The 24,686-nt window shown below is 32.3% G+C and overlaps 2 protein-coding genes across 3 annotated transcripts; both read right to left on the minus strand.

Annotated features, from left to right (window-relative positions):
• Window positions 1-1,478: 1,478 nt before the first annotated feature.
• On the minus strand, window positions 1,479-23,596 carry LOC114759518 (non-specific lipid-transfer protein 2-like). Of its 2 annotated transcripts, none has more exons than XM_028948706.1 (3): window positions 23,592-23,596; window positions 9,016-9,022; window positions 1,479-1,952 (listed from the first exon to the last, which is right to left on the minus strand). In XM_028948706.1, the coding sequence occupies exon 3, from the start codon at window positions 1,950-1,952 to the stop codon at window positions 1,656-1,658; it is 297 nt and encodes a 98-aa protein (XP_028804539.1). In that variant the 5' UTR covers window positions 9,016-9,022; window positions 23,592-23,596; the 3' UTR covers window positions 1,479-1,655. The 2 variants fall into 2 exon arrangements, with proteins under 2 accessions (XP_028804539.1, XP_028804538.1); XM_028948705.1 differs by lacking the exon at window positions 23,592-23,596 and adding an exon at window positions 13,242-13,248.
• On the minus strand, window positions 7,576-10,794 carry LOC114759509 (uncharacterized). Its single transcript, XM_028948688.1, has one exon. The coding sequence runs from the start codon at window positions 10,792-10,794 to the stop codon at window positions 7,576-7,578; it is 3,219 nt and encodes a 1,072-aa protein (XP_028804521.1).
• Window positions 23,597-24,686: the final 1,090 nt, after the last annotated feature.

Here is a 24,686-nt window from a genome sequence, read left to right on the forward strand (position 1 = left end):
AAGAGCTTCCATGTTTGCAGCAGCACTCAACGTAGTGTTATTTTACACCCGGCAGGCCTTGTGGGGGTACATCATTAACTTAACACAACACGTACTCCCTCCTTGTCAACCGTTAGTTATCCCGGCAGCAATGTCATTCGTTATGTTTGTGTGCGCGCTTGATTGTATTATACTCCTCTTATTTATAAATTACTTCTAATATATTTCATACAGATTAAAATTTTTTTTGAAATTTATTAACTTTCATTTAAAATTCAACTTTCCAATTTTATTCTTATTTAATGTATATTATAACTTATGTAAATAAAATCAATACAATGATAAATAAAGGGTAAATTATACATCTGTACAAAAAATTTTTCTCAATGTCTTATAAATATAACAAAAAAAAATCTTCTTTTTCTGCCCTATAAATAGGGGTAGAAGAGTATATTAAAAATAAACCATGTACTCCCTCTTTTTTTTTTTTATTATAAGATTCAAATTTTTGAATTAGTATATTTCTTTTTATAAGATCCACTTTGAGTTGGTATAAACATTGAATGCATTTTCATTCATTTTACTTTTAATTAATATATTCTCTTATCATCTTTTTCCCCCATATATTCTCTCTCGTATTTTTTCTTACATTCACCTATCCACTTATAAATACAGGCATATTACAAAAAAAAATTTCTTATATATTTATTACTTTTAGCTATATATTTTTAACATCTCTTTAAACCACACAATTTTCTAGATATTTATTACTTTTCTAATTTGTCGCAGATTTTTGGTCTGCCAATAAGATAAATTTTGTGGGAGTGGTTTGGTTTTTTTTTTTTTTTTATAAAATATATTTTAGTTTTGTCTAAGTATTTAATGAGTTATTTTCAATGTTACCATCACATATTCTCTTTTCTTTTTGATTCATTTACTACATCTTTTACCTATTCTATTCATTAATAAGAATATATTTGGAAAAAAATTACATACCTTAATATTTATTATTTTAAAAGGATTTTAATTGATTTCTTTATGAATGTAAATTTGTTAAATTTATTGTCTATTTTAAACAGGAGGAAGTATGTTAAAAGTACTACCTCTTATATTACAAACAACTAGATCTTATCCTAGATCTTACAAATTACAAACTACAAAGTAGATATTGTATTTTAGTGCAAATTACATTACGAGCTAGATCTTATATTTAGAACTAAAGGTGGTATATAATATCACAAAACACAATATTGACATTATAACACAGTCTAGGTTTTGTAGTTTTGCACTTTTTTTTTTTTTTAAACTTTCTTAAATACGAGGTTGTGAATTCGGACCATGTATGAAAGATATAACAGAGTACGTAAGTAATGACAAAAAGAGATAATGACATTATAAAACAAATAAAATTTAAAAAAAGAAACAAACTGTTACGAAGAAGGGGAAGGGGAAAAAGAAAAATGTGGATACAAGAACTCATTATATTGTATTAATTATACCACAAACTACATGTCAGCGATCCACATAATCATTGATCAAGATATGTAACCAACTTGAACCTTGAAACACAGAATGAATATTCCCTAGAGGGAATACTTTTTCTGAAATTATTCCTTAAACAAATATACGACTCGATATTGATCAAATCACTTACTATAACTGTTCTTTTTTTTTGTTCAGCAAGTAGGGAAGGGAATTCCACAAGAGGAAACAACCTTCTTGGCCCCAGGAGAGTTAACATACTGCCTCAGACTAGGGTTCTTAAGATACCCACACAGACATGGCTTCTGCTCCTTTAGCTTCTGGCAGCACTCGCTCGACGGCGGAGCCGACGACGATATCGCTCCCATGCATGAACTCAGAGCCGCCGGACTGCATGTCACTGCCTCCGCCATGTGTGGCAGCTCCACCGCCACAAAGACTGTCAGAACCACCATCACCACCAGGCTCACACCCATCTTCTTCATCGCCATTACTCCTGAACAGTGCAAAAGTCAGAATTTCATAATGAGGGAGATCAAGATTAAAAGAGTATATACAATATAAAGTTTTCATAAATTTTGGAGTTGGGAGATACATATAACACATGTATAATGCAAAGAGAAACTTAAAAACTTTGGGGCCATAGCCTCTGCTAGTACCCTTACCCACCTTTTTGTGTTGCTTACACGCACACTTTGTTTTTGGTCTTTTGTATGCTGATGAAGTAGTGAAGATAGGAGTGATCTATGGCAGTTTATATAGAAATACGCATGATGGGTATGGGGTTTGAATTTGGTGCTTGAAGATGGAGAGGGAGAATTGGTTGCAATAAAGAGAAGAGGTCCCACATCGAGAAAATTAAAGCGACATTAAATTAAGTGTACAGCGATTAAATATAAGCAGTTGTGGGTTGATAATGTGCCTATTTGGAAACGTGTTTGAGGAGGGAAAAAGTAATTTATAGGTGTGGCAAATGAGTTTGTAAATTTAAAAGTTGTTTGTCACAGTTTTTCGCCAAACTACCTTATGAGTTAAAAATTACTTTTTTAAGCGTGATTGTAAAAGTACTTAAAACTTACTTATGACTTATACAAAAGCAGTTTTTTAAAATTAAAAGGCATGTTTACCCTTATATTTATGATTTTTTTTGTTTTTCTATATATTCTTTGTGCTTCCCAATCAATTTTTGGTTATTTATTTTTAATATTCTTTTAAGAGAAAATAATTTTTAACAGTTTTTATAATATTTTTTATTTTTAATATTATTTTTCATTTTATGCCTACATAAATTATGCAGAGTATATCATCCAATTAATTATGTAATATTATTTGGTTCAAAAATGTTCACATTATTATGATTTCTTATTTAAATATATTTTATTCATTAAACATAACTTCTTCATATTATAATAATTTAAAATTATTATATTTTATAAATTCATATTTTTAATCATTTTTATTATTTAATAAAAGTCATACCAACAAACTAACCTTACTTATTCAATTATAATCTAAATAATTTTTTTACTTTACAAACTAATTTTTATAAAACTCAATCCAAACATATATTATATTAATACCCAATTTAACTTTTACTTAATCTCACTTTTATAAAATTAGATTGAGAATAAGTTACTTATCTTCCACTAATCTAAACGGACCTAGTAGCGATATCCATAATGGCGTGGTTGGTGGCCATTTTTTTGCTTATCCAAGTTCTAAGGCCATGGTGGCAAAATTAGGTTTGCTTTTATAAGGATTATAATGTTGCCACTGACCACCTACCACTTGCCAACCACAATTTAGTTGAGAGCGAGGGGCCCCATGTATGATTTAAAGTGACAATATTTAAATTTGATGATGATTCCCAATATTTTATTATGTTTTCATGCATCATTTCATTTAAAAAGGAGTAATCTTGGTGTCACTTAAGGTAAACTGCGTACTAGTTACTTATTCCATCTTCTCTACAATACGAGTCATTTTCACCAATTCATAAAGAGGTTTAGATTTAAGTTAATTCATTAAATGTGTTTGAAATTTTTTTCAATTTACCCATATTAAATGAGGTTGTTAAGGAGATAGAAAAATACAAAAAATTACATTAAAGCATTAATTACAATGACAAAATTAACAAATAAATATTAATTACTTTTCAAATGAGTAATTTTAGACCAAGTCATTCTTCTGACAGCGATTTATATTATAGATTGGAGGGAGCACAAAAAAATCAAGGAGAATTAGAGGTTGAGTGGATAGGGCTTATTTTTTATGGTTTTATAAAAATGCAGAGTTTCAAGTTTTGGTGAAATTTTAGTGCTAAAGATTCATTTCAACTAACTTTTTGAGTTTCAGGTTCGTCTCTATAAGAAAGAAGGGGCCACTAGTGCAAAATACCCCCTTTAGCTTCTGTTAAAAAGAACCTTTCGCTACAATATATGTATTGTAGTGGAAGCAACTGTAGTGGAAAGTATGACTTACGGCTTCTGTTGTAAGAGAACAGAAGCCGTAGGTTGCCATACATATGGCTTCAGTTGTGCATAACTGAAGCCATATGTATTGACCTATGGCTTTTGTTCTATAAGAACAGAAGCCGTAGGTGCGTGATTATAACTTCTTTTGTGCATGTTGTGCATAATTGAAGCCATACATATTGACCCACAGCTTTTGTTCTTGTTGTGCATAAATGAGGCCATACATATTGACCTACGAATACGGCTTCTGTTCTGCAGAGAACAGAAGCTGTAGGTTGGACGTATGGCTTCTGTTCTCTGCAGAACAGAAGCCGTAGGTAACTTATGGCTTCTGTTATACGCTATAACAGAAGCCATATGTCTAGGTAGTGTTTTTTTAAAAATATTTTTAATTAAATAATAATTGCACTTAAAAACCTGTTAATACAACCAACTATATCTAATATTAAATATAACCACCAATTTACAACGTTTTTTTACAACCAAACCACATGAATTGTCAACAAAAGTATGAACCTAGTATTAACATGTTTAACAAAAGGATAAATATGTAGAACTTGCTATACATCACCTTCTATTCTAATTTTGTTAAATTCAAGAAATACTCTGACCATATGCTGCGTATTTCTCTCATCTGTAAATCAGAATATGGGTCCAAATTTTGAAAATGCTGCCAAATGGAAAAAATTGTAACATCAGTAATATTAAAAACAACTCAATATTTATACTAGAATTATTATTTTCATATAATATTATTACCTTGTGGAATGAGTTGGTTATACCCCCAGAGATGATTTCATACATATACCTCATCACATAATATCCACATTCCACATCTTTTAGTTGTTTATGGCACTACAAATATACACAAAACAAGAGTGATCAATATAATTAATCTCACCATTGTTTAAATTTAAAATACATACCTTTACATAAACCCAATTGACAAAACTTCGGCTATTCTTTCTCATCAATTTAGAGTGCATCTTCAAAGATCTATTTATATCAAATACTTGTAAGAAATTGATTTATAATGATAATATATTTGCAAAATAAAGTTACACACAATACTTACGATTCAAGAACTCCTTTCATATCTTCACTTACTTCCCATTGCAGAGAACAAAACCAATATATGGTCCAGTCAGATGGACAGATAACAGCAAGCCTCCAATGACCACTACAACATGAGTTAACATTAACACCATATCATTAAGAAAGTTTTTATTTAATTAAGAGGTGAATTAGAACGAAGTACCTTTCTATAATTGGTGCAAACCAACACTTTTTATTTCCTTCTTTAATCGTACTTCCAATGTATGATGTTCTCCCACTGAAAGTATTTCCGGTTGGTTGAATATGATGTGGACATAAGAATCCATAATTATTAGCCCTACCCAATTCTTTGCAAAGATTGTGGAGATACCTATAAGAATGAAAAATAAGTTAGTAAGAAAATTAAAAACAACATATATGTAAAGTTAAAATAAAATTCATACTTACATGAGACAAAATTGAATTATTGATATGTTTAGCAAATCAAAAGCAAGAAATTCAGCAACATCTCTCTTGAAGATTGTTAATTCAATAGCTCGCCCCACAATCTCTCTACTCATATTTAGTTGAACAGTATTGTCCATATCAACAAAAGCTAAAGCTAGCTGGCTCAAGCTATCTCGCTTTGGTTTGGCACTACGTTCAATAGCATGTTGAGGATTTGAATCAAAAGAATCCTTTGATTGGTAGACTTCCTAATCAATGACAAATATAAAATTAGAAATGCATACCATGTGAATTAGGAAGTGAAAGATCATAAATAATTCATACCTCAGTGGTAGTGGTAACTAGATGCCTTAGCCAAAGAATGAAATTATGTTTAGCTTGTCCCACTGTTTTTACCTCCTCATCAGGGAATGGCACTAATGCATTAGCATCCACAACCTCTTCAACCACCACCTTCACCTGGTAATCTAGAATCTCTTGATGATGGATCCTTGTTGCAAATTTGTATACCTTTCCATGTGCAACTAAACGTTTATTAGGATCCTCTACATAAAGCATACATGACACTTCTTCTGCCACACAACTACCTTTTGTACTTAGAGGCATAGAAGGTTGTTGTGCTTGCAAAGACTGCGAATGCATCGAACTAAAAGATTTCATCATTGATTCCATTTGCATAATTTTTTCTTGAAAATCTTTTTCTAGTGCTGTTACTCTTGCATCAGCTTTCTTTTCTGCTTCCTCTATCATCATTTGCACCTGCTGTAATGGTACACCTTTTGGGCCGTGATTAGAAGGTGGTGGTCCAAAGTATTCTCTAATACCGACACTTCTTGGTAATCCTCTAACGCGGCCAGGGTGCTCTTCCTTCTCTAATGCTGTGGTTAAGATATCCTGCCTACCAGTAGGAACAAAGGTTCCTTGAGTAACTGCTTCTTCCAAGGAGTCCTATGACAAGTAAATAGGAAATGCAATCAGAAAACTATTCCTTTAGCATATAACAAGTTTGTTAATTACAAAATACTTACAATCTTTTTTGCTACTTCTCTAGCCTTTTCAGTAAGAAACTCCCCTTTCTTATTCATTCGAGCTCTCTTCCATGCTTGAGCACGATTGACAGGAGATGGAGGAGAAACATCTCCATCATCCTTCGCCTCTGCAAGTTGTCTCTTAGCCTCCCATTTTTCTTCCATCATTTTGTTGTTCAGCAATGCATAACCTCCACGAGACAAGGTATGGGGGTATAGATTTTTTTCCTGTTTCTCCTTACCTCTTTTTCTTTTTTCCTAATAAAACAATGAAAAATATTTATAAAAAAGCAAACATTAAATAAATACTACTTTAACATCAAATTCTTCTTTTACTTACCAAAAAATCAGAATTGTATCTGCTTTCAACAAATTTCATCCATGTCATTTCATCAATATATGAGTATTTCTGCCAAGGCTTTTCAAAGTTACTGTCATCATCAACATCATGATCACTTTCACTGCCCTTTTCATTAAATATATAATTTCTTGTGAGTTTGGACTTAAAGTCCCTCCACCGCGCTGCTGCATAAGAGAGCCACTTCTCCTTCATAAACATTGTATCAGGTATGTCATAAGTAATCTGCAAAAGGAACACATGTAAGCAATAAAATTAGTAATAACATATACTACAATATAATAGCTAAATAAAAAGTAGATATAGGATGCAATGAGAGGTACCAGTATAGTATCCCAAACTTCATTTCTATCATTTTGTTTCACTTTATCCCATTCATCTATCAAAATGCTAATTTTTTGACGTGCAACAAGTGCAACAAAACTTCTAAATGTGTTCCCTTCTTTCCAATCAATTGGCTCTCCTCTCTTATCAAATTCAATATGAATCTTGCCTCCATCTGCTTGAGCTAATTTAGTAAGCCGTGTGACGCCTCTTTTACAATTTTTTGACTTTGTGGTTTTGTTGCCAATACTGGATGAATTCTCCATGTATACCTTTGAAAATAGGAATATAAATGAGTTCAATAACAAAAGAATAATAAATTAAAATTATAATCAAACATATCAAAAGAAACGATGTTGAAAAGCTTACACAAAAGTTAAAAACACCTCTACTAATATTGTTGTCATAAGAGTTTGATTAATTATGATTAAGTCTCCCATAAACCTTCATCATGATCAGTCCTTACGCCATACATATCATCTTCTTTATCACCATGCTCACTTGTTATGCTATGTACACCATCTTCTTTATCTTCTTCATCCAATTGAGGCATGGTTGACATAGAAAGAGGAGTCTCACCAATGTCACAATAAGATTCATCATTCTCTTCATAAGCAATCAGGCTTTTCCCATGTAGAACCACGGACCAATTTTTATCAATTGGATCTGTGACATAAAAGACTTGCTTTGCATGAACTGCCATAATAAAAGGATCCTCCTTATGACCTACTTTGTTAAGATTTATCAGTGCAAGACTTGACATATCTATTTTAACACCATTATTGCTATCAACCCATTTACACTTGAAAATTGGCACTTTGAATTTATAGTAGTCAATTTCCCATATTTCTTCAATAATCCCAAAATACTGCATGGATGCCCATTTAGGATTTTTATCTTTAGAACTAGAGAAGTGCATTGCTTCTGCAACTACCATAACACCGCTGTTTTGCATAGTGCTCTTATCATCTTGATATTTTGTGTAGAATGAATAGCCATTGATGTCATATCCACTCCAAGTTGTGACATTATAGTTAGGCCCACTAGCTAGCCATCTTACTGTATCAGAAACATTGAACTTTTGACGATCTTGCTTTACCTTTGCCTTAAACCAAAGCGAGAAACATTTATTGTGCTCACTTAGCAACCATTTATCTGCCTTTTTAGGGTTTTGAACCCTTAATTCCTCTTTATGCTCAAACAAGTAATCTTGAACTTCATCAATGTTATTTAAGATGTACATATGCGCTTGTTCTACATCATCACGCTTCATAGGCCTCACATTAAACCCTCGCGTCCCTTGACCTGCAACTCTCATTCCCTTATGGCGAGACTCAGGAAGTCCTATAGGTTTTATTCCAGATAGGTATTCAGTACAAAACTCAACAACCTCTTCAGCAACATATCTTTCAACAATAGACGCTTCAGGTCGATGTGGGTTCTTCACATACCCTTTAAGGATTTTCATATATCGCTCAAATGGGTACATCCAACGCAAATAAACTGGGCCACACAACTTTATCTCTCTCACCAAATGTATAATTAGATGTACCATGATATCAAAAAATGACGGCACAAAGTACATTTCAAGTTGGCATAAGGTAATGACAATATCATTCTGCAATTCATCCAATTTCTCTGGGTCAATGACTTTACTACATATGGCATTGAAGAAGGAACATAATCTAATTATTGTATTTCTCACCTTTTTCTCTAATATGTCTCGAATTGCTATTGGTAAGAATTGTTGCATCAAAATGTGGTAATCATGGGACTTCATGCCTACTAATTTTAAATCCTTCATTGATACAAGCTTTTTGATATTTGAAGAATATCCTTGTGGCACCTTAATACTTTGTAGACATTGACAAAAGCTTTTTTTCTCTCTTTTCGACAAAGTATGATAGGCTGGGGGCATGTAAGTTCTCTTTCCATCAGTTCTTGGACCCAAGTGTGTTCGAATCCCCATTTCAAGTAAGTCTAATCTTGCTTTCTTACCATCCTTGCTCTTTCCCTTTATATTTAATAGTGTTCCAATTAGACTTTCACACACATTTTTTTCCACATGCATCACATCAATACTATGCTTTACCTCAAGATATTTCCAATAAGGGAGATCAAAAAAGATAGACTTCTTCTTCCAGAGATTCTTCTCAGTTACTCTTTTTTGGCTTTTACCCAATACTGTATCAATGTCTTTCACCCGTTCATATACTTGGTCTGCAGTAAGTGGCTCTGGAGGGTCCCTATACTCTTGAAAGCCATTAAATTCCTTTTTCTTCCTTCGATAAGGGTGTCCTGGTTCAAGAAATCTTCGATGACCAAGATAAACTGTCTTCTTTCCATGTGATAACTGCTGGTGAGATGTCCTGTCTTCACATATAGGGCATGCATTGTGCCCTTTAACACTATATCCGGATAAGTTTCCATAAGCAGGAAAATCATTTATTGTGCAAAAAATCATAGCTCTTAACTTAAAAGACTCTTCATGATATGCATCAAATACATCTACACCTACCTCCCACATCATCTTCAAATCATCAATCAACGGTGCTAGATAAACATCTATATCATTTCCTGGCTGTCTTGGGCCAGAAATCATCAAAGATAACATAATATACTTGCGTTTCATACACAACCAAGGAGGTAGATTATAAATCACTAAGAGAACAGGCCATGAGCTATGTTGACTGTTAAGATTTCCATAAGGATTCATCCCATCTGTGCAAAGTCCAAGCCTAAGATTCCTAGGCTCATTACTAAATTCAGAAAATAATTGATTAAACCTTTTCCATTGAGAAGAATCAGCAGGATGTCGAAGCATTCCGTCAGTTTTCCTTTCTTCAACATGCCATCTCAACTTCTTTGCCTCATTTGCATTAGCAAATAAACGTTTAAATCTTGGTATTATAGGAAGATACCACAATACCTTTGCAGGAGGCCCCTTAGAAATAACATCACCACCCTCCATCTCTTTTACTTTATAACGTGATGTCCCACAGACCGGACATGCATCCAGCTCATCATATGCTTTTCTATATAATACACAGTCATTGGGGCAAGCATGTATCTTTTTATATCCTAATCCCATTGGACACAATATCTTCTTTGCCTCATAATTACGATCTGGAAGTATATTACCTTCTGGAAGCATATCTTTCAACAATATAAGCAACTCTGTGAAACTCTTATTACTCCACCCATTTTTTGCTTTTAAGTTGACTAGCTTTAACACTGCTGTCAACCTTGTGTACTTTGTACACCCAGGATATAAAGGCTTTTCGGCATCATTGCACAAGTTACTATATTTATGTAATTGCTCAACAACATCAACACCTACATCATGAATCATATCTTCCACTCGCTCATCCATATCCATATCATCTTTCTCAATCTGGCACACTTTATGTTTTTTAGACTCACCATGCAATACCCATTGTCTATATGCTTTGTAGAACCCAAAACAAATCAAGTGATCCTTTATTTCTGTTGTAACTTGTCGCAACCCATTCATACATTTAACACAAGGACAATAAAACAATCCATTGTTATTAGGAACATTATTCTTTGCAAATTCCAAAAACTGATCCACCCCACGCTCATATTCGTCACTTGTTCGTAGAGCGTCAATCCAACTACGATCCATGATTACCTAAATCAAATATCAACACCTTATTATTTTTTAAGGTAATAAAAAACCCAGCAGCATGACAGCTTAAAAAATGACGTCTCCCATGCATTAAACCCTCAATTTAACCTTGTTATCTCCTAATCAAACATATATTCCAGCAAATCTCAATGGTATTTCTCATTTACACTAACTCCAGAGCAATGTGACTTTTATCAACTCTGATCAAATTTAATTCAACTTCAAAGCTATACATTACAAATTCTAACTTCATTCAAACTCTATAAGTTCTAATTCAACTTCAAAGCAATATGATACCAAATGAAACAACAGGGCAAGTTTTCAGAGTCAATATGATATTCTAACAAATATAATCTCAATAATACTCATCAATACTAACTCTAGAAAAAAAGTGACAATTATCAAATATCATCGAAAAAAACTTTGGTCAAAGAATGATTAAAATTTTATTAATATGAGAAATTATATATTATAAAAAAATGCATTATTTATTTGTAACCAAAGTAATTTCGTGCATGTTACATCAAGTATTATGCATATGCATCAATTCTATTTCACATTATCATCTATTTTTGTCCCTTTTCGACATATATAATAAATTAAATCAAATCAAACATATTTAGTCCTCAAGTATAACAGCTCATCTATATATTCGTTTTTGTTTCTATCAAATTGACTGGTATTGGTTCAGCAACAGATCAATCAAGAACAATAGGAACAGAAGAAGATGCACCAACGACATCCCTTATCCCATTCCTGAATAGGGTCAGAATGGGAGCGATGCGAGCTATACCTCATTCCTTTACTTTTATTCGTTTTTGTTTCTATCAAATGAATTGGTTCAATGACCACTGCTCCATTTTCCTAGTTTGATCAGAATGTAATTTTCGCATAACATAGTGACATTTAATACAAAAAAAGACATTCACATTCTTGACAGCATCCCTTCGTGCAGAACAAAAATTTCGACTCCTAAGTCACGGTAAGGATTAGTCATCACGTTAGCAAGTAAAACCCATTCAACCAAATAATTTCTCATCTCATTTACAGCTGCCAAACTAGCATTCTATGTACAATAAACAGCAGGCTGGTGGAAAATCCCATAGCAACAATTTAAAAAAAAAAACCGAACGAACAGAGTATACGGCAATCACACGATTCTTCAACAGATCAAACAATTTTTCAGTTTCAGCAATCAGCAAAACTAAAATACTCACTAGAACCTAAGCTTCAAACAAATTACTGTCAACGCACGGCACCGAGATATACAAGACCTAAGGCATCAGCGACGACGGTGAGGAGGAAAGAACAGAGCAGCTTCGGTGATACCCAAATGTCGATGAAGGAAGATTCCAAGTGCCACCCAAAGATAGATAAAGAGGAAGATGAGACCCCCGAACCTGTTCGAACCCAACGTGAAGAAGAAGAACACCAGCCCCAACTGCCACCTTGAAGACAGAACGAAGAAGGCGAGACCCGGAACCAATTCAAAGATAGAACAAAAGGAAGGCAAGACGATCAGCTCGAGACCCACGGTACACTGATTAAACTTCCGACCAGACCCACTCGACCACCCACGAAGACGGATATGGAGGAATGGGGCAAGAAGAACCCAGAGCTGATGACCATATACTGAAGACGGGAAGACGCGCTGATGAAAATATGGAGGGAAGGGGGGAAACGATCAGCTCGAGACCCACGGGACACTGATTAAACTTCCGGCGAGACCCACTTGAACACCCGCAAAGACAGACATGGAGGAACGGGGCAAGAAGAACCTAGAGCTGATGACTGTACACGGAAGACTGGAAGGCGCGCTGATGAAAATATGGAGGGAAGCGGGGATTTTTTTTTTTAAGTTGCTCAACGTGTTATGGCTTCAGGCCCGAAATGGGACTGAAGCCATATGCACCATACGGCTGCTGGTAATGGGCCAGACGCAGTAGGCCTTTAAAAAACTTACATACAGCTTGTACTAAAAAAAAAAAATTGCACATAGCATCTGGTTAGATATATACTAGATATTGTACCTAATATAAATAGATAATTTCTTCATCTAAGTTTGAAATAAATCAAGTTTTTAATTGTATAAAATCATTTAAAAGAAAATTTCTCATTAAAAACCATTCAGTTAGTGAAAAAGAAAAAATAAAAAGAATTTAAAAAATATATTATTTCTATTTAAATAATTAAAATTTTTAATGGAATTAATTAAATAAAAATGAAACCATAGTATGTAATAATGCCTTTATACCTTATAGAAGAAGATGTCCTAATGCTATTATATGAAATGATGAAATATAATTTAAAATTATTTGGTATATTTATGGAGTCTGTTCAAAATTGAACAAAAGTCATATGTAAGTTTATGGCTTCAGGTCTAAGCAGGTCAGAAGTGAAAAGTGATGAAACAACATACAACTTCTGTTTCCTCTATAACTGACACCAAAAGTAGAAGCTAAATTAGTATTTTGCACTAGTGGGCCAAAAGAGAGGCGGAGAAGCTCGGGATTAATGGAGAATCAAGGGTTTTGCCCAAGATTATTCCATTTAAACTCTTCTTCGTTTTATCTTGATGCCGATGTATATTGCTTGGATTTGCTATCATTAGATCCTTGTGTGGCTAGTTTTGCTTTATAACCTAAGGTAGTTAAGAACTAATTCATGGATTATTAGAGCATATTAGAACCATTTGATTGTGCTTAATATTATCTTTGTTTTTATCAGTCTTGGAATTGAATTTCTTGTCTATTTAACACTTGGCTAATACGAACTTGGGGAATTCACTTTAGACTTGGAAAAGGAAACCTCGTTTGGACCATTGGCTTGGGTAGTGTGAGATTAGAAGTTATTCTAATTTGCCATTAGGATAGGAACATAACTATTGGACCCATATAGTCTTATTAGAGTGGAAAACTGGAAATGAATTATTACTGCCTCTTGCGTAGCTATGCTAGGAATGACATTTTTAACTTGAGAAAGGGGTGTAAGTGATTCAAAAGATACTTACATCTGTAAATATTCTAAATTAGCAAACTAATTTTGAGTACATTTAATTATAGTGCAATTATGGTTGTTGAAACAATAGATTTACAATTTTTATTTACTTTGAATTGCAATTCGATAATTCTCATTTAAATTGTTTCTTACTCAAATGTGAAAGTGTAAAGTTGATGATCAACTAGGTTAGTGATAGTAGGTCCTCGAGATAACAATACAACTGTGAACTTTGGAGGGCAGTTTTATCACCTTGCATGAGATCGATCAAATGGAGGAACACTCACAAGAAAAGAGTCAGATTCCTAAGTCTCCAACCTGTTTTTGGAGCCTATTCCAACATATTGAAGGCCCAAAATATAAATATCTACAAGGCCAAGGAAAATTGAACCATAACTTTGCATTTATAGGCCCAAACACAAGTAATGGTGAAGCATGTAGTTCATGATCGTGAGTAGTACTTGCTATGGTCCTAACGGGCTTAAAGAAGGCTTACTTGGAGTTACAAAAAGTATTTACTTGAAGACCAATCCAATTACAGTCCAATTTATTTTATGATTTTCTTTTTTCAAAATAAGGTCATGAGCCAAGAGTCATTACTTGGTGTTATAGGCGTCATTTAATCATTAATCTCGTATAAGATTTATTTACTATTATCATTAGCTGATTAATCCCAAAATATCATTTATAATCAGATTGTCATCTATGATCTAGTTTATCCTACTTTAAAATATCTCTTTTACCCATTCATAAATTAAATAATTTTAAATAATCTAATATCTTTTCATATCTTTAAAAATATCCTTCATTAATCCATTATCCATTAAATCATTTCATATCAATTACAATTAGGTTATCCAAATAATCAAATTAAAATATCCCGCAATATTTTCATTTATCCTTTAATCATATTAACAATTATCCATCTTGATCCTTTTCAGCTTTTAGGATTAAATTAGTTTTTTTTTTAAGAGTCCTGATAAGTTAAAAGTTTAGGCTAGAGTTAGTTTATTGTGTTGTAAATATTCCCACCATGCATGCTATTTTAAAGTCAAGTTGAAAATAGAGTATCATTCAGTTTTCTTTTAAGCAAGCGTTGCTTGTTTTGTGAGATCTTGTTGAGTGCCGTGAACAAGATGCCGAAATTTCTATGAGCTTTCCTATTACATACTCGACTCATTCTTTATTGGTTGATGTGATCCTTTTCTATGGAATAATATGTTTCATATTTTAAAGGATAACCGTGAAAATGTAAAATTAGGGCGTCCCTTTAGGCTTTGTTTGATTCGAAGGAGGGGAGTGGAAATAAAGGGAGGTTATGAGTGTTATTTGATTGGAGGGAAAGGAAGGAGAGGAAAGATTTCTTATTTGGTTCAAAAAAAGAGGAAAGGGAAACTAATTGTAAAATTGACAAATGCATCTTTATTTTTTTATTTAGATTTTTTATTATTTTATTATGATATTTATATCAGAATTATTATTTTCTAATTTATGAATATTAAAAAAAATTTATCTCACATGTATAAAATATTTACATATCTATAAAATATATACATATCATGAAAATATTATATCATCATTATCAAATATACATATCATAAAAAATATATTTCTCACATTATATTAAGAAAAATAGTAAACTCACGATAAAAAAATATTATATCATCATTATCAAATATCATTACACTGCTTTCATGATATAGATATGAATTCCTTAAAAAGTATCAATTTATTTAAAAAATATCTTCATCCATATCATGTAATTAGATGGTTTTGATATTATTAAAGCCTTACCATTATAAAAAATTGCGTAATATTAATTTTTTTAGATTAAATACATATTAATATCAAGCGTTCCACTAAACTAGAAAATAATGAATCACATTATTAACATAAAAATATCAAAAACTACAAATCGTTAGCAAACTATTCATGACATCTAAATCACTAAATATTAAAACTCCCTAAATGATTACCAAACTAAATATTTCCTAAGTCAATTTCCTAGGTCATTCATAATTTCTATGATCAAATTCTTCCATCCAACAAGGGGACATTCAGCAAATGTTCTTAGTAGCCCATCATTACCCATGAGAGCTTTATAAATCTTGACAATATAGATTGTCGCAATGCCACATTCTTTAACCATGTCTCATACCTGTTTGCTTGAAAATCATGGAAGCCTTTTAGTAGTGTCTCTCATTATTTGATTTGCATCTTTCATAGCTTGTGCAACTCCAAAGATAACATCCTTTATCTCATTTAGGTCAGAGTCTTTTTCTTTATTTGAATTCCCTTTTTACTTCTTTTTAGATGAACCACTTGCAATTCCAATTGAGGTATCTTGATTGACACTATTATCAAGTTCTTCAAAATGCTCCATGTTAACATTATGCTGGGAAGTAACATTATCAATGTTGTTGATTGTATCATTGAAGTCCTCTTCATTGATTGAGTGATGTTTCTTTCACATTACACCAGCAGTATGAGTTCCCTCCCCTGATGCTCTATTATTTCTATACAAGATTACCATCTTGTCATAGTTGGGGAAAGAAATATTTCTCCAATTTGTAGCTTTAGGTTTTGACTACAAAAGACATCAATAAAATAGTTAATATTAATGAATAAATAGTAGACTTAGATGTTAATTAGAATTCTCCACAGTAAAAGTTAAGGTAAACTAACCTCAATAAATTGATCCCAAACTTGATCTTTTGCCTCCCACAATTAGATTGATAAGTTCCAAGCAAGCCCACTTAATCCAGTTTTAAAACTATCATAAATTTTAGAGAAATTTTTTTAATATTTTCACCTGTTTTTAATCTTCTCTTTGTCCATTTCAATATCAAGTAAAGCACTCATCTCTTTCACAATATTCTCATATGCAGTGATTGTTAATGTGCTATTTACTTTGTTGCCACAATTATATTGTTCCATGAAAGCATCAATAAGATAGTCATCCATAGCTCTTGTCCAATTCAAACATTGCTTATTGTTGCTTGATTTTAATGGCATTCTATCACAAATGCAAGAAAACAATCTAGGAAACAAAGGTTAGTACAATATATAAAACTTAAAAGCAACAAGTCTGAGACTTCAAATATGATACATATGTCTAATTTCAAAATTATTACATTACAAGAAAACTCAAAAGTAACAAGTCTCAAAATTCAAATACAATATATGGAAGTCCAACTCCAAAGCTATTGCATGGCATACTTAAAAAATCAAATATGAAACTGTAAATAAACTTGAAACAGCAAATTCATCCAAGCACAAACTTCAAATTGATTAGGGTATATTGCCATCGTGTCTCATTAGCCTACTTTGATAATCTATTCACATTTCATTTGTAACAAAATCTCTAATTAGTTGTCCTCGAGCAGCCTCCTCTTTCTCACCACGTCGTTTACAACTATTATTATGATACTCAAATTGAGCTGTAAATTCACAATCTACTTCTTCTATGAGGTCCTTATTAGGATCTATGCTCATTAAGTAGTTATGAAGAATGCAACATCCTCCAATGATAAGTGTTTAAGCTTTCACTCCATAAGTAGGCTCTGATAAATTGGCTAAAATGTCAAATCTTTTTTTCAAAACACCAAAAGCTCTTTCAATTGCATTACGTAATGATGAATGTCATAAGTTGAACAATTCTTTATACTTTTGGGGTAGATTTCTTTTTGAATATTCTTTCAAATGATAACAGACTCCTCTATAAGGTGTAATAAGTCCACTAGTTAGCATGAAACCAGCATCCACAATGTAGTACTTACTTTCAGGAACTTTTAGTTTATCCTCTCGAGTCAATACATTTTTCATAACCCTAGAATTGGATGCTATGCCTTCCTATCTAGTGAGCACATAAGTGAATTTTAAATCAAACGAGCAAGCTACTAACACATTTTATGTCGGAAAATCTTTTCTGTCATGATACTGAGGAGCATCTTTAGCATATACCTTCAAACGTATATGTGTATAATGTTGGGAAAACTAATACCCCATCCCTATATTTTTACCTCATTTTGAATGCAGCCCTTAAAGTTATTTTTCTTTTTATTGGATCCTTCAGAACCTAAGAGAGTTGAATTGATGTTTATAATGAGTGAGGCAGTTGATAGCTTGATGAGGTGTATCCACCTGGCTAAGTGTATGTGGGTCTTGGGTCTTCCTTCCTGCATTGTGGTTCTGCTTCTCACTCTTCTTCGTTGGGTTTTCAACTTTTCAAAATTTATTAGCTATCCAAGTCTAGCAAACATCACTATTCTAGAAGATGTTTTGAAACCTTGATAAGTAATAATGGTGCTAATCATTTGATGGCTTATTTTCCAAACCAAAAGTAAATCGAAAATGAAGATTTCATGTCACAGAGTAAACACGATATATTTCAGATATGAAAGAGCTGCAAACCACACCCCCTTCGTTGCGTATTTTTTTAATGTGACTACTGCCCCTACAAGTTCTGCAATTCCTAAGCTCTCAGCAGCCACTGGAATGCCCACAAGTGAGAGTACCACCGATCACAACCTTAGCCTCTCAGCCCCCCACCGCCGTTGCTCTCCCTAACCCTAACCTCATTGCTCCTAGTTCTTTGACCCCTACTGGCTCTGTGTTGAACTTATTCACTTCGCCTCACCTTACCACCATCTTCTTCCTCCTTGTCCCCACAAGCTTTCCTCTGGGTAGAAGATTGAAGATGCATCTCAAAATAAAGGATTCTAATCAAAGTCCACATATGAACTCATTTAGCCACGTGGATGCAAAGTCACCATCCACCTTATTAATTTGGCAGTAATCTCACTCATCACAAATATTGGTTTAACTCTGTTAGTCCTTAAGGATCTACTAAAAAGAAAAATAACATCTAGGAACTTATTCAAAATGAGATAAAATTATGAGGACAAAGGTGTTAGTTCTCCCTTATAATGTTTAGCATATTATATAAAGTATATAACATACATGCTTAATTAGATAACACATACCTTTTTGTGTTAAAAATGAAATTGAATTAATATTAGTATATATGGACATGCATATTAATGAATTTGTGATTGATAATATCATTCCAATTAGGGGTGAGTATTCGGTTTTCGTAACAACTGAAAAAAAACAAATAACCAAAAATCATGTATTTTTAAAATTGAATTGAAACTGAACTATATTGGATAACTGAACCAAAATAACTGAATTAATTTAGTTTGGTTAATCGGTTTAATTTGATTAATGGGCCCTCTTATTAGGCCTATTTGCTATAAACATATCCAATGCAAAAATTCAAACCCAAAAACATTAAAAAAAAAAGTTTTAATTGGGGGAAAAAAAGAAGAAGAGAATCACTAAGAGAAATATACATTTGCATACAAAAAAAAAACAGTCCACAAATAAAAAAAACTTAAACGAGATTTAAGCTTGGTAAAGTCATACAAAGACAATAGATATCACAAATTGAATCCTAAAACGAAACAACCAAGCAACATCCAAAAACAACATAATCTATGCAAAGTCAATAGATATATGGATATAGTTTTCCTGCAACATTTTTTATAGCAATAGGAAAGGAACCTTTATCTAGGCTATAATATAAATATGACTTCATAAATTACCTTGGCATCTGTTGAGCCACTTATAAACCAAAGAAGCTCTTCATTCTTCAACAATCTCCCACTAAAATACTTTCTAAGAAACAAATTTAGAAGCTATGCCAACTACATCAAAATATGTAATAAAATAAAAGTACAGATATTTTAACCAATATATCTACATGCCTTAGTTGTTAAAAGAGGATGAAACTCATGGGGCTTCCTACTTAGTGCTTACTTCTTCTATTTTAAACTTTGTTTCTACATTTCATTGAGACAGACCTTACCAGATGAAACAAAAGGATTCTTACACATACAGATATATATAATATATATATATATAGGTAGAAGTTGTATATATAAAGAGAGAAGACAAGCCACTTAGTGCTTACTTCTTCTATTTTAAACTTTGTTTCTACATTTCATTGAGACAGACCCCACCAGATGAAACAAAAGGATTCTTACACACACAGATATATATATATATATATAGGTAGAAGTTGTATATATAAAGAGAGAAGACAAGCCATAGAGGAAAAACACGAAAGAGACAGGTGTATATATTGATATGTTAATGGGAAAAAGTAACTCTAATAAGTCCATTGATTAGAATACAAACTAAATAATTGTATTTAACATTACTTGATAAAAAAAGCATAATTAAGTTCAAAAAACAAAATAATGTGCCTTGCTCCCTAAATGCCAACTACAATTAAAGCAAGAAAAAATAATCAAGAACAAAAAAAAAATCAACAATGATGAAAAATGATAAAAAAAAATTACTTCCAAATCTTACAATTTGTTTCATATTGCATCTACAAGATATCAACAGTTGCCTTCAATGCATTTTTTTTTTTTGCAAATCTTGCAATTAAAATAGCAAGATTAGACTTAACTTCCTATGTCACAATAAATGTAGTATTATTCTTACAAAGTTATGATTTATGAAATATAAGTAAAATATTATCGAGCTCTATCTTCTGTATGTCATCATCTCCTTCTTCTACAAGGTATTGTATTGATTGCCTAAGCCAATCTTGAGTACAAATAAGAGATTGCACAACTTTAGGAGTCAAAGAGCTTCTAAATGAATCTAGAACTCGTCCTCCAGAACTGACTATGGACTTTGAGGCAACCGTGAAAATTGGCATAGCCAAGACATCTCTTGCTATTAGAGAAAGAATAGGGAATTTGGGACTATTTAGCTTCCACAACCTAAACATCAAAATCCTAAAACATCAAAATTATCTTTTTTGAGCTCAATTTCTTCATTCAGATATCCATCAACCTTTGTTTTTACTAGATTTCCCTCCAAGACACTCATCCATGAAAAATTGCTCCTCTGCATCAAGCAATTTTCTAACTTTTAAAGCAGGGTCATCATCATCATGAAAGTCTACTTGTGTGTCATATGCTGGTTTCCTTTCAGGTTGTGTTAGGGGAGAAACATTTTGATTGTATTCATTATACAAATAAATTAAGACTTCTTTAATATGAATCCCCAATTTTTTACCAACTAAATTTGTATACATTTTGGATAGAGCAAATTGCACCCAATCTAATTTATATCAGGGATCAAGAATAGTTGTAACATACAGAAATTTGTTCATCTTCATATGATCTCCTTAATACTTATCATATTTCTCTTTCATTTTACTTGCTATATTCGCTAACTCTATGAAATCACTTTTTCTCTACTCATCTAAGATACTATATAGCTTGTAAATTTCATAGAAAAAACAATTAGATGTCACAAAAAGAGAGCCAAAAAGTATGCAAAGTAAGATCATAAAAATGACCCAATTTGATGATTAACCTTCTAATATTCTTCCAATCTCCAGTTTGAGGCACCTCCTCTCTAATATTAGGATCAAACCGAAAATAAGGATCTTTAAGTTCATGCCTTTTAAAGGTGGCTTTAAATTTTTTGGCAATCTTTAACATCAAATCAGTACAGTTCTACCTAGTAGAAACATCTAAGCATAACATTTTCTTACTTTCAATTTTTTCATCCCCATAACTCTCTTTAAACTTTCTCATTCTAAGAGGTAATTGCCTAATAAAATGAACAACCTTTCTAACTTTCTTCACTGAACATCCTATTTCTTTCAATCCTTCGGTAACAATTAAATTGAGTATGTGTGCAATACACCTTATATGCAAAAACTGACATTTTGTAATTGAATAGCCCTAATTTATAATTTTCTCTTCCAAATATTTACATGCCACATCATTAGAGCCAGTGTTATCTATTGTGATTGTTAATACTCTTTCAATGCCCTATTAAAGTATACATTTTTCAATTTACATGCCAATATCACTCCCTTTATGGCTAGAAATAGGAATCAAATTCAAGATTCTTTTTATTCAATGTTCATGTATCATCAATAAAGTGTGCAGTAATACACATGTAATTTATTCTTTGAATGGAAGTCCAAGTATCAGTATTGAGGCAAACTGTAACAATGAAACTACTACACTTATAAATTAATCAATATTGAAAGGTTAACCATGATAGAAAAGAAACGTTGTGAAAATATTTAGATATACTATCATGGTTATATAAACATCCTAAATCATAAGAGATTAACCATGATAGAAAAAGAGTTAAACCAATCCATAAATACGTCTATCATGGTTAAAAGAACTTTTCTAAATTAACTGCGTGCAAAAAGATATTCATAATGGATAGGGCTTTGGGTATTATGAATCTAGAATATCATTTTCAACCATAAGCCCATAACACGATTTTACTAAATAGTACCTTTCATAACTTTCAACAAAATCAAAAGTCATTTGATGTCAAAGATCATTGTGGATTCACCACTCATATCAAACAAAAGAAATCACATGCAAATGCCTAAAGGCCTCCGGCCTTCTACCAGCATACACTCCAGTAACAGTTCTCAAAAGTACACTGTCAAAATAATCAATCTCAAACATATCAGAGTATGTGGAATGAGCCCTATCATGGCAATATACATCTATCCAACACAATCAAAAGAGTGGAAGCGCTACAATTTTGCAATAGCAGCTCAAGCTTCCGGAGCCTTCCCTGACTGACCCGAACGGGAACTATCACCTGGAAAAGTGTTAAATCAACGGGGTGAGACAAAAGTCTCAGTAACCAACAATCCTACTTATCAAGCATACAAGTAAGTGCTCGTGACGTGTCAAGTGAGACAATTGCAAATTCCAACAAATTTCATATTGTCAAGGCATATAAAAAGTACAGTCAATATTATTTTCACCTCCTTTATATCCACCCACCTTATATCCTCTGACTAAACCCATGGGCTAAATCCTCATCCATGTGACTGGTAATTAGACAAGCTCACCGATCAAGTGATATGGACCGGCCAAAATCCACAGAGCACAAGACCGGACCATGGGTTCCCCCTCTAGTCTACTAGTAGGGTGTCAATGCCCTATAATGAATAATTGGGCCAAAGGACCAATCAGTGTACACCTGATGGCCCTACCACCTTATATCCTCAAATGTACATAATTCACCCCCTTATATCCTCTTTGTTATAGTACCCATCATCAACATCCGCCACCCCTCATATATCAACACTCAAAATATTGCATTCATAAACAATCATCACATGTAAAAATCAATTGGGATTTTCTATTTTTCAATTAACTCATAATACTTGAGATCATCATAATAGTAAACATATATCTTTTGCAACAAAAGTCTCACAAGACAATTTCAATAACAACATACTTTCATAGCTCACATCATAATTCAATAATGTTTCATAAATTCCTTGTAATTCAAAAATTAATCACAAACAACCTACGAGCATGAATAATAAGTAGAAAGTGGTTACCTCTTGTCTAGAACAAGTATTACCACAAGGTTAACCCCGTACTCATACCAATAGCCCAATAATTTAATCTACACAACCAATACATTTACATATCAATATACAAGCTATTTAATTAATTACTTAAACTAAAACATATATATATATAAGTTAAAGTTTCTAATTCTATGCTAAACCCAAACCTCTCCTAACCCATAATTAAGTCTTTTAGCACAAAATTTATATATCCTCACAATCCAAAATTTTCATTTAAACCTTTCAAAGTATTTACTTTAATACAGATTTTTCTCAAAATTTTAAATCTGAAATTATCATATTTAAAATTCATAAATCCTATTTTAACTTTAAATCTCAAAAACCAACCATTAGAAATTCACTATACATCAAATGCATCTAAGTAAATAATTTAATCAACATTTTCATGGTATAAATATCATATTTTTCATAAATAAATATCTGTTTAACTAAAATAATTCATTTAAAAATATTAGGTCAGTCAATAAATAAAACTAAACTGATAGAAATGATCTACTAAAATAGCTCTACAATACTATGCTTACCTATCATCAAAACTCAACACTTGCTTCAAACCCTAAACCCAAAAATTATCTCTAAACAGAATAAAACTACTATCATTAGATAGATTTAGATGAGTGGAAAAACTTTCATGAAGAGAGTTTAATGAAAAGAAGTCATTTGGCTTACCAAAATGATCTGCAAAGTTGAAACCCTACTGGAAAAATGAAAGAAGGCGCCGGAGAAGGTGAAAAAGAAACACGTCGAAATGTTTCTCTCTCTGGCCCCCCCAACGGTTAAAATAATATTTTGGCAAAAATTCCAGTTAAAGACCCCATATTAAAATGGGACAAAATTATAGTTTGGTACCCCGTTTTTTTTCCTTTTTTTCCGTTTTTTATTATTATTATTATCAGTAATTTCCATATACATATTTTATAAATCTTATTTTCAATAATTCTCTTTTCTTAAATAAATAGAGAATAAAACTCATTTATCAAGCATTAAACTCCTTCTAAACTTAACTAAACACTAGGAATAATAATAAAAAAAAAATTGGGATGTTACACAAACTCTTTGTTTTTTACTACCCAAACAATCTTTAAATTTAAAAAATCAATGTAAATTCCAAAATAATCATGAGCCACTGTTCATCTAGATTGAATTTTAAATTTAGGTTGCGCACAATGTATAAATTGCTTAAAACCAGCCCCTTCAGCAAACTTGAAGGGTAATTCATTAGTGATTAGCATACATGCTAAAGCTTTCCTAACAGCTTCTTGATCAAATTTCTAGCTAACCAGACCCATTTTATCATCTTCTATATTAAAATTTAAGTGTGATTGTGCAAATTGTTCAAGAGAGGGCCTCAATTTACAGGTGTTCATGTGGTTGTTAAATGTAGTGGTTCCATTTGCTTTTGGATCACATTTAATAACACTTCCACAGTAATTACACTTAC

This window comes from Neltuma alba, unplaced genomic scaffold (genome assembly GCF_004799145.2).
Source record: "Neltuma alba isolate B1F8T4 unplaced genomic scaffold, ASM479914v2 tig00010857_pilon, whole genome shotgun sequence".
Taxonomy (NCBI): domain Eukaryota; kingdom Viridiplantae; phylum Streptophyta; class Magnoliopsida; order Fabales; family Fabaceae; genus Neltuma; species Neltuma alba.